The sequence below is a fragment of the Pseudorca crassidens genome, chromosome 4 (assembly GCF_039906515.1).
Source record: "Pseudorca crassidens isolate mPseCra1 chromosome 4, mPseCra1.hap1, whole genome shotgun sequence".
In the NCBI taxonomy this organism is placed as follows: Eukaryota; Metazoa; Chordata; class Mammalia; order Artiodactyla; family Delphinidae; genus Pseudorca; species Pseudorca crassidens.
In genome coordinates this window covers 105413727-105426808 of record NC_090299.1, presented here as the reverse complement: position 1 = coordinate 105426808, position 13082 = coordinate 105413727, and the positions used below count along the sequence as shown (strand labels likewise).

The 13082-nt window shown below is 37.2% G+C and overlaps 1 protein-coding gene across 2 annotated transcripts in view; it reads left to right on the top strand.

The window, feature by feature from the left end:
* Positions 1-13082, top strand: part of ADAMTS3 (ADAM metallopeptidase with thrombospondin type 1 motif 3) — a 296493-nt gene that overhangs the window by 257473 nt on the left and 25938 nt on the right. For both annotated transcript variants that reach the window (XR_010943064.1, XM_067736248.1), the window contains exons 7-15: positions 1732-1888; positions 2636-2741; positions 3151-3294; positions 3913-4045; positions 5501-5614; positions 7626-7771; positions 8742-8917; positions 10913-11046; positions 12594-12717. Coding sequence is in view for 1 of the 2 variants with exons in the window: in XM_067736248.1 (XP_067592349.1) it covers positions 1732-1888; positions 2636-2741; positions 3151-3294; positions 3913-4045; positions 5501-5614; positions 7626-7771; positions 8742-8917; positions 10913-11046; positions 12594-12717 (1234 nt within the window). In the remaining variant the exon portion in view is untranslated. The remainder of the gene's footprint in view (positions 1-1731; positions 1889-2635; positions 2742-3150; positions 3295-3912; positions 4046-5500; positions 5615-7625; positions 7772-8741; positions 8918-10912; positions 11047-12593; positions 12718-13082) is intronic.

Genomic DNA, 13082 nt, shown 5'->3' with positions numbered 1-13082 from the left:
TATTTTATGGAGTTGGAGATAATTATCCTGATTTTGGCATAACTGTATGAATGAAAATGAATGGATACCATTATAAAAAAAAAAGAATTTCCTTAATCTATCATCGTCATCAAATTTATGGTTCATTTATTATTCCAAAACATCTATACTGAGTGCCTACTATGTGTCAGATGCTTTCTAGGTGCTTCAAATATATCTGTGAAGCAAAATAACAAAGATCCTTACCCTCTCATGATTTCTTGAAAACAATATGTGAAATATGAGTCTTTTCGATTAAGAAAAGTAAAGCACACGGTGAATATTTTTTTAATTTAAAAGGACATTAATCTTTTTGAAAGCAAAATGTTGGGTCAAAATACATACAATAGGCGTTTTTATGTAATGTAACTTTAGCTGGCTTTAAAATGACACTAGATATGTCCCTGTCCTTGGAAATAATGGAATGGAGGAAGTGGTCTCTCCCTTTGAGGAGAAAACATAGGGGAAGTGACTAACTTGGCAGCTTTCTTGATGTTTAAAATTACATGTTCCCCCTCCCATAATTAATCCTCCTGATTATGGAATACTAATGAAATTATGCATTTAGCAAACAGGAAAAAAAATCCATGTGTTTGCATTTTATTATGTATGAAAACTTATCATTTCTGGTGAGAGGGTGTCATTGATCTTTAGTTTATCCCACAAACCTGACCTACTTTGTGTCTCCAACACAATGCAAGTCAGATCCAGATGGAGATGTTAACAGCCTTCAGTTGGTTATTAAATCATTTGTTAGGAGAAGTATGTGTTCAACTATAATAAACCAAACATTTTTCTTAAGAATGTAAACACTGATAAAAACATTTGCTGAAATGTAACAAAGCTCTCAGCCGGTCAGCCAAGTAGGGACTAATTTTGGGTTCCAAGTTCAATTTCTCATTCCATCAGAACTTCTCGGGGAAGTATGGCTCCTGGGTTCTTGAAGGATGGGGCCTTTCCCTCTGAACTTTTAACTCCTGACAATAATGTGATAGTAGAAGCATTCCAAGGAACGTCAATCCATCTCTTGGAATTGCAGGATATGAGTACACCCCTCTTCATTGCTGTGAGGTTAAAAAAAAGGGTAGGGTTTTTTTTCAGTGTGAGGTTTATATAATTTGACTGTTTCTCAAATCGAAGATTCCACCGCTTTGCCAGCTCATTGAAGAACTTATATTCTACCCATATGTTGATTAATTTTGGATCCCCCCACCCAAAAAAAAAATTGAAACTGAAGATCTTTCACTTTACCATCTCTGGGAAAAAAAGTTTCACGCCCAAATCTTTCCATGTATCCTCTATTTTTGTTCTTAATATTTATGAAACTAAAAATCTAAGCTAAATCAGGAATTCTTACTAGAATTTTTACCCAGTTGATTAATATTGAGTTGCTTCACAAAAGCAAAACGATCTCAGCGTCACGTATTTCCATTAATGGTGTCAGCCACCTTTCACACAGGTAATATCGATCATAAAGGTATCCCTCATGGGCATGTAGAATTTCCAAATGAGAGTATTTGGAAATATTTATTTCCAAATAAGTATTTGTTTATATTTATTTCCAAATAAGTATTTGTTTCCAAGTAAGCCCCCGATAATATTATTGTACATTATTTAATTACTGTAATCTCAAATGTTAATTTCAGAGAAAGTTATTAAAGGAAGCCTTTGGGAAAATGCTGTGTATGTCTTTAACATATTGTTTCCTCCTAGTCCATCAGCCTCATAGAAAGGGGAAACCCATCCAGGAGCTTGGAGAACGTGTGTCGCTGGGCTTGCCAACAACAAAAATCTGATCCCAATCATTCTGAACACCATGATCATGCAATTTTCTTAACCAGGCAAGACTTCGGACCTGCTGGAATGCAAGGTATTTCCATTAATATGTAGAAGAAAAACTTAAGGGCATGACTTTTCAAAAGTAATCCTAAATCAGGGAGTCTGTTCAAATGTTCGGATCTCCACCATCACTTTCCGCCATGCATCAGCCAAGCATACACTTTCTTTCTGTTGCTTCCAGTGACTTCTGTGGAATTTGCAATGCTAAATGCCACCTAAATACTATGATAAATTACACTCTCCTTTACAATAATGAGTGTGCATCTGGGGTACAGAGGGGATGCTGTAAAATGTGGTGTGATTTCCACTAACTGTTGGGAATGGGAAGGGAGATGCCATGGGAAATGTCTGCTGCCAGAGAGCTTTCTTCCAAAGTCAGCTTACATTTATCTAATACATTCTGATGTAGACTTCGGAAAAAATTAGACTGACCGTTTTCTTTTCAACGTTGGTGGAATTTCTGGCTCCCTTCATCAGTACCGTGATATGAAGGACCATTCACTACAGCAGAAAGACAGAGCTTGGTTGGTGGGCAGAACAGAATGGTAACCCCAGGCAGTTCCTTCCCTTAAGAGAAGAGAAAATGCAGACCCAGTGAATCTTTTTAGAGCCCATTACCTGTGGCTTTCCCAAGAGAATGTGGTGCAATGCTAGCAGAGAAATAATACTGCCTCTGTTTCCTGAAAAGCTTTTTTTTCCCCCTAGGCAAAGGTCCAGTAGTAATTCTTAATGGGTTTTCTCATAAAATGAAAATGAAAGTAATTGTTATTCTCTACAGGATATGCTCCAGTCACAGGCATGTGTCATCCAGTGAGAAGTTGTACCCTGAATCATGAGGATGGTTTTTCATCTGCTTTTGTAGTAGCCCATGAAACTGGCCATGTGTAAGTCACTGCTGACAGCTATAAAGCGAAAAAAAAAAAAAGAAAAAAACAAGGTCTTTTCTGTCTGCTTCTCTCAGTATTGTTCATACTTTGGGCAGAGTGCATGCCAGCATGCAACTCTCATCCCTTGCCAAGTTTGAGGGGCTGAAAACAGTGAAGAGGTCATGCACTGAAACTAAATGAGTGACTCTGGCTTGCAGAGACACTCCTGGGCTTTTCATAGCTATAGAATAAAAAAGGCATTTGTGTCAGATTGCTCTCAGTTTCACAGTGTCTGTGACTTCTCCACAAAAGCCACATTAACTTAAAAAACACCTATTTTCCTGTACTTATTTTCAAAACAGAAATTATGCCAAAGCCATGGCCCCTATGATGATTCTTACCAGTAAGGTCTCGCTTTGTGTTCTAGGCTGGGAATGGAGCATGATGGACAAGGCAACAGGTGCGGTGATGAGACTGCCATGGGAAGTGTCATGGCTCCTTTGGTGCAAGCAGCGTTTCATCGTTACCACTGGTCCCGCTGCAGCGGCCAAGAACTGAAAAGATACATTCAGTATGTCTCCTTCTGCGTGTCATGAGAATGTTATATTAGAAATACAGACGTGAAACTGACTCTTAGGACCTTGATCAGAACCAAACTCCCAGGGAACGAAAACTTTTGTTCATGACAAACATTTTCTTCTGACTCAGCTTTTGGCACAGTTCCACAATGTAATTGCAATATTTTAAGCCATGAGCCTAGAATTTAAGTGAATTTTTTTACTGTGGTTTCCTTTTAGTAAATTCTTTATGGAATCTTTGACTAATGGTCAAAGTTGATTTGAGGAGGGGATGGTCATGCGATGCCTGCATAGGGTACCACCTATACTCTGTAACATAGGGGTCAGGATCTGCCCTGCCACACCATGGGCGGGTTCAGCTAGGGACACGAACAAGGTTGTCATGGTTCTACTGTGTTTCTAAGTATGGTTGGCTTATTTTCCTGGGATGAATAAAGATGAATGGTCTTTTTCTAAATGGGGCTGAAACTAAAAACCTTAAAAGGTATGCTTTTGTAACCTTGCTTTATGATCTGATGAAATTCCCGAGTATGTAACCTAAGAATACTTTTTCATTGGAATGTGATAAAAAAATGAACATTTAACTACATGCAGTATTTTCCTTCCTACAGTTCCTATGACTGTCTCCTTGATGACCCTTTTGAACATGACTGGCCCAAACTCCCAGAACTTCCTGGAATCAATTATTCTATGGATGAGCAATGTCGTTTTGACTTTGGTGTTGGTTATAAAATGTGCACTGCGGTATGTTACAGTCAATTTTGATTTTGCATATTGAAACCTACTTGCTTAGCTCCTGTTTGGTGACATTTACAGACTCACTGGTGCAAGAATATGAACCAACAATTTTGTGTTTGCTATGTCAGTACATGCTAAAGCTAAGTGCTTTAAATATGCTATCTTATTTAATCCTTGTGACAGGCTAGAAGGGAGTTGGTATACTTTTATTTTACAGATGAACAAGCCAAGACTTACAGAGATTAAGCAACTTGCTTAAGTCACACGTCTGGTAAATAGGGCTTTTTATATGTTGGAGAAAGCTTTATTTGTTAAAGCAAGAAAAAAAAGTATTTCATCAAAAGAAGTTGATCTGCTGTTTGAATTCCTCCATATGCAGATATATACAGATATTTGGTTTGTTTGTAAGGTATACACGGTCAGCTCCTAATGACCTGCGATAATGTTCTGACCTGAGAATTCTAAAGCTTTGGCTCACTAGTGTAGAAAATTACAGTTTCTGCATTAGGTAATAGGAATTAGAACAAAAAACCCAGATCCAAAATGAGTACTAATTAAAAAAAAAAAAGCTATGACCATGAGTCTGTATCTGGATAATTAGTGGTGTAGGCAATGAAGATGTGGGTAAACTGCTGTTTGATATATATACATATATATTTTTAAATTTATCTAAAGAATGATAAGATATTTACTGTTAGAGAGCGGATGAGGAAACAGTAACACAAATATGTGTGCTTAACATTTGGATATTATAATGTAGTGTTTTAGGAAAATGAAAGACATCCTTAAGAGTGAGAAGACTAAGATTCTGGTCTATCTCTGTTACTGTCTTATTGTATCCATAACTATAGTCTTACCTTATAACCCGTATTTCTCAGCCACAGATTGTTATGAAGATCAAATATATGGAAAGTACTTTATAAACTATATGAATGTATTGTATATTTTGTTATACCTGGAATACATTATCCTACACAGAAAGTTTGACAAATATTTTCTGCTTTTAGTTGGCTGATTATGATGGGCATTTTTATTATTTATTTCTGACTGGTTCATCCATTCAGGGTTAAAAAGAAGCCATTCTGATGGCTTGAGAGCTGCAAAACCACTATAATGTTTTCATATTTAAAATGTTCATAATAATTACTCATTCTTTTAAAAATCCCAATATTGTCTATTTGAAAACCATAAGACAGAACTGGCATAAAGAATAGAAAAGTCAACAGAAGAATCCCAGACAAATCATTGTTTATCAGTGTTATTTTAGAAAAGTGGAATGAAAGTATTCTTTACTTGGAATTCTTAGACAGTGTTTGTTTTCTTAACATGCCACAAGTTTGACTATTAACTTGAAATTAAAATATGCAAAAAACATGACATGAAGAAACTGTGTAGAAGGTGTTGTTGGTACAAGTCATTCCATCTCTATGTCGCTGACAGTTTGGTTTTTTTCTCTTCTAGTTCCGAACCTTTGACCCATGTAAACAGCTTTGGTGTAGCCATCCTGATAATCCCTACTTTTGTAAGACTAAAAAAGGACCCCCACTTGATGGGACCGAATGTGCTGCTGGAAAAGTGAGTATAATCTATTTATACAATAAAGATTTAAGATATGTTGCATAATAATCATCTTTAAATAACATGTATCATCATTTTTAAGAAAACCATAGTACATAAAGTTTCATTGTGGGAATGCATGAACACTGTGTACAAGTTTCCTATAGCTGCTATGACAAATTACCCCAGACTTAGTGGCTTAAATTAACAGAAAACTACTCTCTCAGTTCTGGAGGCTGGAAGAACAAAATCAGTTTTCACTGAGCTGAAATCAATGTGTGGGCAGAATGATACTATCTCCAGAAGCGCTAGTGGAGAATCTGTCCTTAGCTCTTCCAGCTTCTGGCGATTGACTGAATTCCTTGACTTGTGGCTGCACCGTTCCAGTCTCTGCTTTTGTGGCCACATTGCCCCCTTCTCTTCTGTGTATAAATTTCCCTCTGTCCCTCTCTTATAAGGATACATGTGATGGCATTTAGGGTCCACCTGGATAATCCGGGATAATCTCCCCATCTAAAAATTCTTACTTAATTACATCTGCAAAAACTCTTTTCCAAATAAGGTAACATTTACAGCTTTTAAGGATTAGGACCTGACATCTTCGAGGCCACTATACAGCGCCCTGCTGATAGAATAGGAAGCGGCAGCTCAGCCGAGTATCTGGGCCCTAATGGGATTTGATTTACTTGCTGGCATCCCATTCCTTGTGAAAGTTGTCCAAAAATAAAGTCATGTGAACTTGTACAGAAGATTTGGCCTTGCTCTTTGGGGAAAGATGCCCAGAAGTTTCAATCTCAAGTTACGTAGTGAGGATCAAATGCTCAGAAACTGGCCCAGTGCCAAGCTACGCTACTCAGGAGGGGAAAGATCACGAAACCCAAAACAAAGGGATGTTAAGAGCTCAAGTTGAAGAGCTTTGACTAGTTTGGAAATAAGATATTGTAGATAGGACCAAAACCTGGCAAAGAAGATTTATATAGCTTTTAGATCTTCTGAAGCCCTTTAAAGCTCTATTTCGAATGTGTATAAACTGTACTTGCTATGAGAATTACAAACATGATAATAATAATAAAATCTCCCATTATTCACGTTTAAACTCTTAGGCACTATGCTAAACTTGTACAGTGTGTTGCTTTGGGAAAATTCAGTATTACAGACTTCTGACTGAAAAAACAAAAGCAACAATGAGTTGATTCATTTTTGCTTTATGAAAAAGGTATTCTGTAAACCAACTCTGAACATCCAACTTCCCTAAATATATTTGTGTTATGTTTCAATTTCCCAGAATTGAGTTTTAAGAAACACTTTCATTGTATGTACGATAAAAAAGTGAGTCAAAATGTTGGAAGGGAAAATAACTAACACCTTTTGAGCCTCTGCTGTGTGCTGGGTACTGTAAGCTCTAGGCCTCTACAGTATCCATGTTTTAGTACTCCCCACTTAGTTTTTCCGGTCAGAGAGTCTTACACTACTCATGGTCCTTTCCGGGTCCCAGTTTTCCTCATCAGAAAGGTAAAGATCATATATCTCTCAGAATCATTGTGAAGGAAAATTTTAACAATTATGTACAAGTGTTTTGAAAGTTATATATGTTTTAGATATGCTATGTTAATTATTTTCTAAATTAAGACATATGGTTTCCTGTCATTATTTTAAAGGGGAGCAGATTGCCCTTAAAAAACTCCAGTAATATAGATAATGAGGGATGAAGGGTAGAATAGCACCTACTGGGCAAGTTGGGTGCTCAGATCATCCTTATTGATTATGATGTTTGATACTCACTGGTAAATGTGTCATTTAAAACCTTGTCTGAGTGAATGTTATTTTTTTAATTTTAATTTTATACTTAAAAATGCAAGTGTAAATTACCCAGTGTACAGGGCACTGCTTTGAGATAATTTTAAGTGTATTTTTGCCTGAAAAAGAAAATAAAAAAGAAATGAAGTTCTTCGCTTGGTGATTCTTGTATAACAACTTCAGCTTTAGCATACGCACGATTTTCATGATTGCTTTGTGTCGTTTCCCTAAGTGGTGCTATAAGGGTCATTGCATGTGGAAGAATGCTAATCAGCAAAAACAAGATGGCAACTGGGGATCATGGACCAAATTTGGCTCCTGTTCCCGGACCTGTGGAACTGGTGTTCGCTTTAGAACACGCCAGTGCAATAATCCAATGTGAGTATAACTCCTGTCATTCTGGTTATTGGGATAGGCCAGAAAATGCTTAAGTATCATGTCGCTAATGCTCTGTTTCTTGAAGTACATGTAAAACACAGAACATGAAAACTAACGGTTTAAGTTTCTATTTTGGGTAAATCCCCATTTATCAATCTTGTGAAGAGTAGTCCATGGTTAAGATTAGAGATTGTTAAAGAAATTGCTGTTTAGGAGGATTAAGGAGCTGAGCGGGGAAAGCAGATGGCTGTGCTCTTAGGACCTGAGCACCAAGGCTGTGAGACCCGCTGGAGGAAGGTCAGGCCTGCCGGCAGGAGCAACACCAACCAGAGGCTCCCTCACTTCCGAGTTAGGAGAAGAATGCTTCAGAGCTGGTGACGGGAAGATGGTGAAAGAAGGCCAACGAACTGTTGGGGGAAAAGTTATCCTTATAGTAGTTAGAACAGCGAGGGTTCACCATGAGCCACTCTCTGTTCTAAGTGTTTTCAACATGCTAACTCATTTAATCCTCACAGTGTTTCTCTAAGGAAGATTGGATTATTATTTTCATTTTACATATTAGGAAACAGAGGCATAGAGCTGTGATCAGTGTTTCTTTGGGTTGCTTCTACATGTTTTATACATGATATAAAATATAATTTTCCTGAGACCATATACCTGTTTTTTGTTTCTTTATATACTTTTGCTGTGCATTTAAAATACACTGCTTTAATATTTTAAAGCAGTGTATTGAAAAATACACTGCTTTAAAATATACTGATGTAAGTTGAGTTTGGGAATTCCCGCCACCAAACCTCAGCAGGGAGAGGATAGTGCTTTTGGAAAGGGATTGAAAGTAGGAAGTATGAGTTCATTCACTTTGTGCTGGCAGCTCAGAAGCCTTGGCTTTCTGTCCTCCAGCATTGTGTCTGCAAGCTTCAACTGCTGGACCAGAGCCAAAAGGCCTTTTTAAATGTTGTCTTTTCTTTAGGCCCATCAATGGTGGTCAGGATTGTCCTGGTGTTAATTTTGAGTACCAGCTTTGTAATACAGAAGAATGCCAAAAACACTTTGAGGACTTCAGAGCCCAGCAGTGCCAGCAGCGTAACTCCCACTTTGAATACCAGAATACCAAACACCACTGGTTGCCATATGAACACCCTGACTGTGAGTAAGATGCCCTCGCTTTTCCTGCTGTGTCGATGGTTACTTAGAGCTTAAGCTTTGTCAACACGCAATCCCTTGGACTCTTGATCTCTACTTGGTGACTTAGAAAACTTGGTGCTTATAGGGGTAGGTCCTCCCAGGTTTCCAAGAATAAGGCTAACACACGCCTTTCTCTAGAGAGGTGAGAATTATGGCATAGCTCCTGGGAAGCAGCATTGCCACCGTCACTACTGGAAAGACAAGTAGAAAGCAATGCCTGGGAGAGATGTTGAGTCTCCTCATGCAACTGAAATCCCTTTACTAGGAAATGCTTCTGGAATATTGTGATCCTTCCTTTCTGAATAACTAGAGAAAAATATAGTTATTTTACAACCAAGTCAGGAATAAGACAAAGACCATTATTTAATAACAAAAGGCACTTCATAACCTTTTACTTTTGTACTGTACACTGGTTATCAAGAAATACACTTGGAAATTCCCTTGTCATGTTTCACTTCTTACCCCTGAATTTTCGGTTAAATCTGTTCAAATGGGAACTTCTTGACAAATTTCTTAGTTGAGTGAATAAAAAGTAGTTACAGAATTATTGTGTGATATAATACACTGCTGAGTTCAGTTTAAAAGCTGTTTTAAAGGAAAGATGCGGGCTTCCCCGGTGGCGCAGAGGTTGAGAGTCCGCCTGCCGATGCAGGGGACAAGGGTTCGTGCCCCGGTCCAGGAAGATCCCACATGCTATGGAGCGGCTGGGCCCGTGAGCCATGGCCAAAAAAAAAAAAAAAAGGAAAGATGCATATGTGTAGGAATTCAAAATTGCAATGCATTATTTTGATTTATTTTGGGGAAGTGAGTCACATAACTTAGATTTAATTAATGAGATCCTGCAAGAAGCAAAAACTATACTAGGCCTTTGAGTCAAACAAAAGAGAAACCCTAAGACGGGGAAGAGATGGGAAGTGAGTAGACATGAGACTATTACAGGGCTGAGGAGAAAAGTGGCAGAATCTAATTACAATGGGATGAGTGGGAATACAGAAATGAGGATGGGCAGAGGATGCACATCTTGGTATTTGGTATATAACGCAGGGTTTTTTTCACCAAGTTGTCATTCTGTGTTTGGAAAACAAAATTGGGGGGAAAATGAAATCAAAGAGTAAGTCAGTGCTTGGCATATAATAGGAATGTAATAAATTTTGGAAAGACTCACACTACCATGGTGAAACTTTTAGTATTAAACATATATTTAGTATTAAACATATATTCATTTGCAGAACAGACAGTAGTTGGACTTTTATATTACTAATGCTTACAATACTTCAACTTCTGGTCATCTTATACAAGTTCATTAGACCACTGATCGTTGTTGCAATAGAGTTCTGAAAGTTTAATTTTGAGATGTGAATGAGAAATGAGGTCATGGCATAGATGAAGACAGGCAATGAAACTATAAAATTGGTAAGCTTGGTCTATGAGAACCTATATGAGCAAAGAATCTGAAAAAGAATAGATATATGTATATGTATAACTGAATCACTTTGCTGTACACCTAAAACTAACACACTGTAAAACAACTATACTCCAATAAAATTAATTTAAAAAAAAAAAAAGACAAACCCTTTCAGTGCTCTGAGTGTCACTAAAACTAAATTGATGCTGAATGAAATTTATTGAACAGCTGTGGTTAAATCTAGGGTAGCCAGCCATACGACCTGCGTTGCCTGGGACGGTCCCAGTTTATACCTATTGTCCCTGTGTATATTATTAATAGAGCCCCTTTTCACTGTCATAATTATCCCAGTTTAGATGTCAAAGCGTAGGGTCACCCTGGTTTAAACAAATATGCCAAGTATGCATACTTTTCCCCTACTCTTTATTTATTTATACAATTTGTTTTCAGGAAACCACATTGAAACTGTATATTTCACAAACAAAATAAACTATACTGTTCAAATATACCATTTTACATAAATAGTCGACTTAATCCTCCATCTTATGCAGCCAAGAAAAGATGCCACCTCTACTGTCAATCCAAAGAGACTGGAGATGTTGCTTATATGAAACAGCTGGTGCATGACGGAACGCGCTGCTCTTACAAAGACCCATACAGCATATGTGTGCGCGGAGAGTGTGTGGTGAGTTCAGATTGCTTCCCCCAAAGCTTCGTACAGTAGTGTGCAATTCTACTTTTCCTTTCATTCATCTGCATATTTTCAAAAATATTTTAACTCTTATCTGAGATCACATTACAATGAGGATCTATGAATAGTTCAGTAGCTAAGCTAAATTGGGAAGAAATTGCAATTAATCAAATCAAACTTTGGTCACTGGCAAAATCAAGATTTAAGTAGTTTTCCTAATTTCCAGCCAAATGCATTTTTGGCGGCTTCCTCTGATACCTCAAGGCTGGGAATACAACTTGGGAACCATGCCTTGGCTTTGAGTATATTATAGTAGCCATCCACTAATACAATACCAAGTCTTTTTAAAAAATTCAATGCTAAATGTGTTTTATCGTTTGTTTAAAAGATGATAGAAACTTCTCTTTCTCCCTGTCTCACCTTCCAATTAATTCTAAGTTTAAACACTGAGTTCCACATCAGAACAAAAGTACTAGTGAAGATGCAAAAACTGTCTTTTGCCCGTTTAATCTTTTCTTTAATGCAGTTAACTTTCTGTTCATGTTCACAGGTTAAAGCGATAAGAAATTATCCTTATTAACCGAACGCATTGCTCCTGTTTGATTCGTTTTCACTTCAGCATAACTAAAGTGTTATATAAAAGAATCTCAAATTCGCAGATGTCTCATAGCTGAACAAAAATTTCTTTAAAGTAGAATCTGTGTTTTGTCCATCTTTCACCTCCCACAGTATCTGGTGCATTAAATGTATATGTTGTCGGTATTTTCTCTGCTCACTCTCATCCCAAACTTATGAGTGCAGTATCATTATCATTATCCAACACTGATTTATAAGGACCTACCCCAGTTTAGAAAACTTTTCAGTAGTTCCCTGTTAAATTAATGTGAAAATATAAACTCTTCCTGATACTCAACACCTTCCACAGCCTGTGATTTGCAGATCTTTCACTATTCTTCACCACCATACAACGCTAACTTTCCATTAGTTTAGGTATGGTTCACATATTATTATCTGAACCCACTTTTGATGACTTCTGTGGCTCTGTTTTAATCCCTTTTTATTCTTGAATTGCCTTTCCACACCGTCTGTTCCTTCAGGGCACTATGAAAATCTCCACTACATCTGTGATGTTTTGTCTCACATCCCTTACCAACTTGTAAAGTCTGTACTAATAGACAACTCACTATTTTAGTATTCATCTTTATAAATATGAAGGCAACAAGGGAGAAACGCCTCTTAATTTTGTCTCCTCAGCATCAGCTACAACTTCTGCGTTCCACAAATGTTTGATGATTGCCTGTGTATGACGGGGGAAACACTTCATTAGACCGAGGGAAATTTATACTTTACTGCCCAGAGTACAAGTCATTTTATTTCATAGTAGTTCTTTAAAAGACTGAGGGATTAAAAATCAGAGCTAGAGAGGAATGTTGGTTCCTGTCTGTGGGCCGATGATGAAACAAATGGTGTATCATTCTACAGGATGCTGACCTTTACTTGGCACGTTAAACTTAGCTACATTTAATATCTTCTCTCCCCAGAAAGTGGGCTGTGATAAAGAAATCGGTTCTAACAAGGTTGAGGATAAGTGTGGGGTCTGTGGAGGAGATAATTCCCATTGTCGAACCGTAAAGGGGACGTTTACCAGAACACCCAGGAAGCTTGGTAAGATGAGGTCTCTCGTGAATTCAGTATCCTTCTCCATGATTTGCATTTGTCTGAGACTTCTTTTAGGAATGCCGCACTTCCTCTATAAACATTAAAAAATTAGGTGCTGATTTATTTTTATTCAGATTACCTTTTAAGGAATTATTTTAACAACTTTGACAATTCATACTTCATAGTGTCCATGATAAAAAATAAATCTACTAAATGTAGATAAGGAACAAATAAAACCAATATCAATTATAGTTGATATTATTTTATTATTTTATCAATTAAAATCTGTTTTGTTTAATTCTGTGTCCTTAATAAAATGCATTAAACCTAATTATTAGAATTAATGCTTATTTTGAATTTTCTGTTGCACA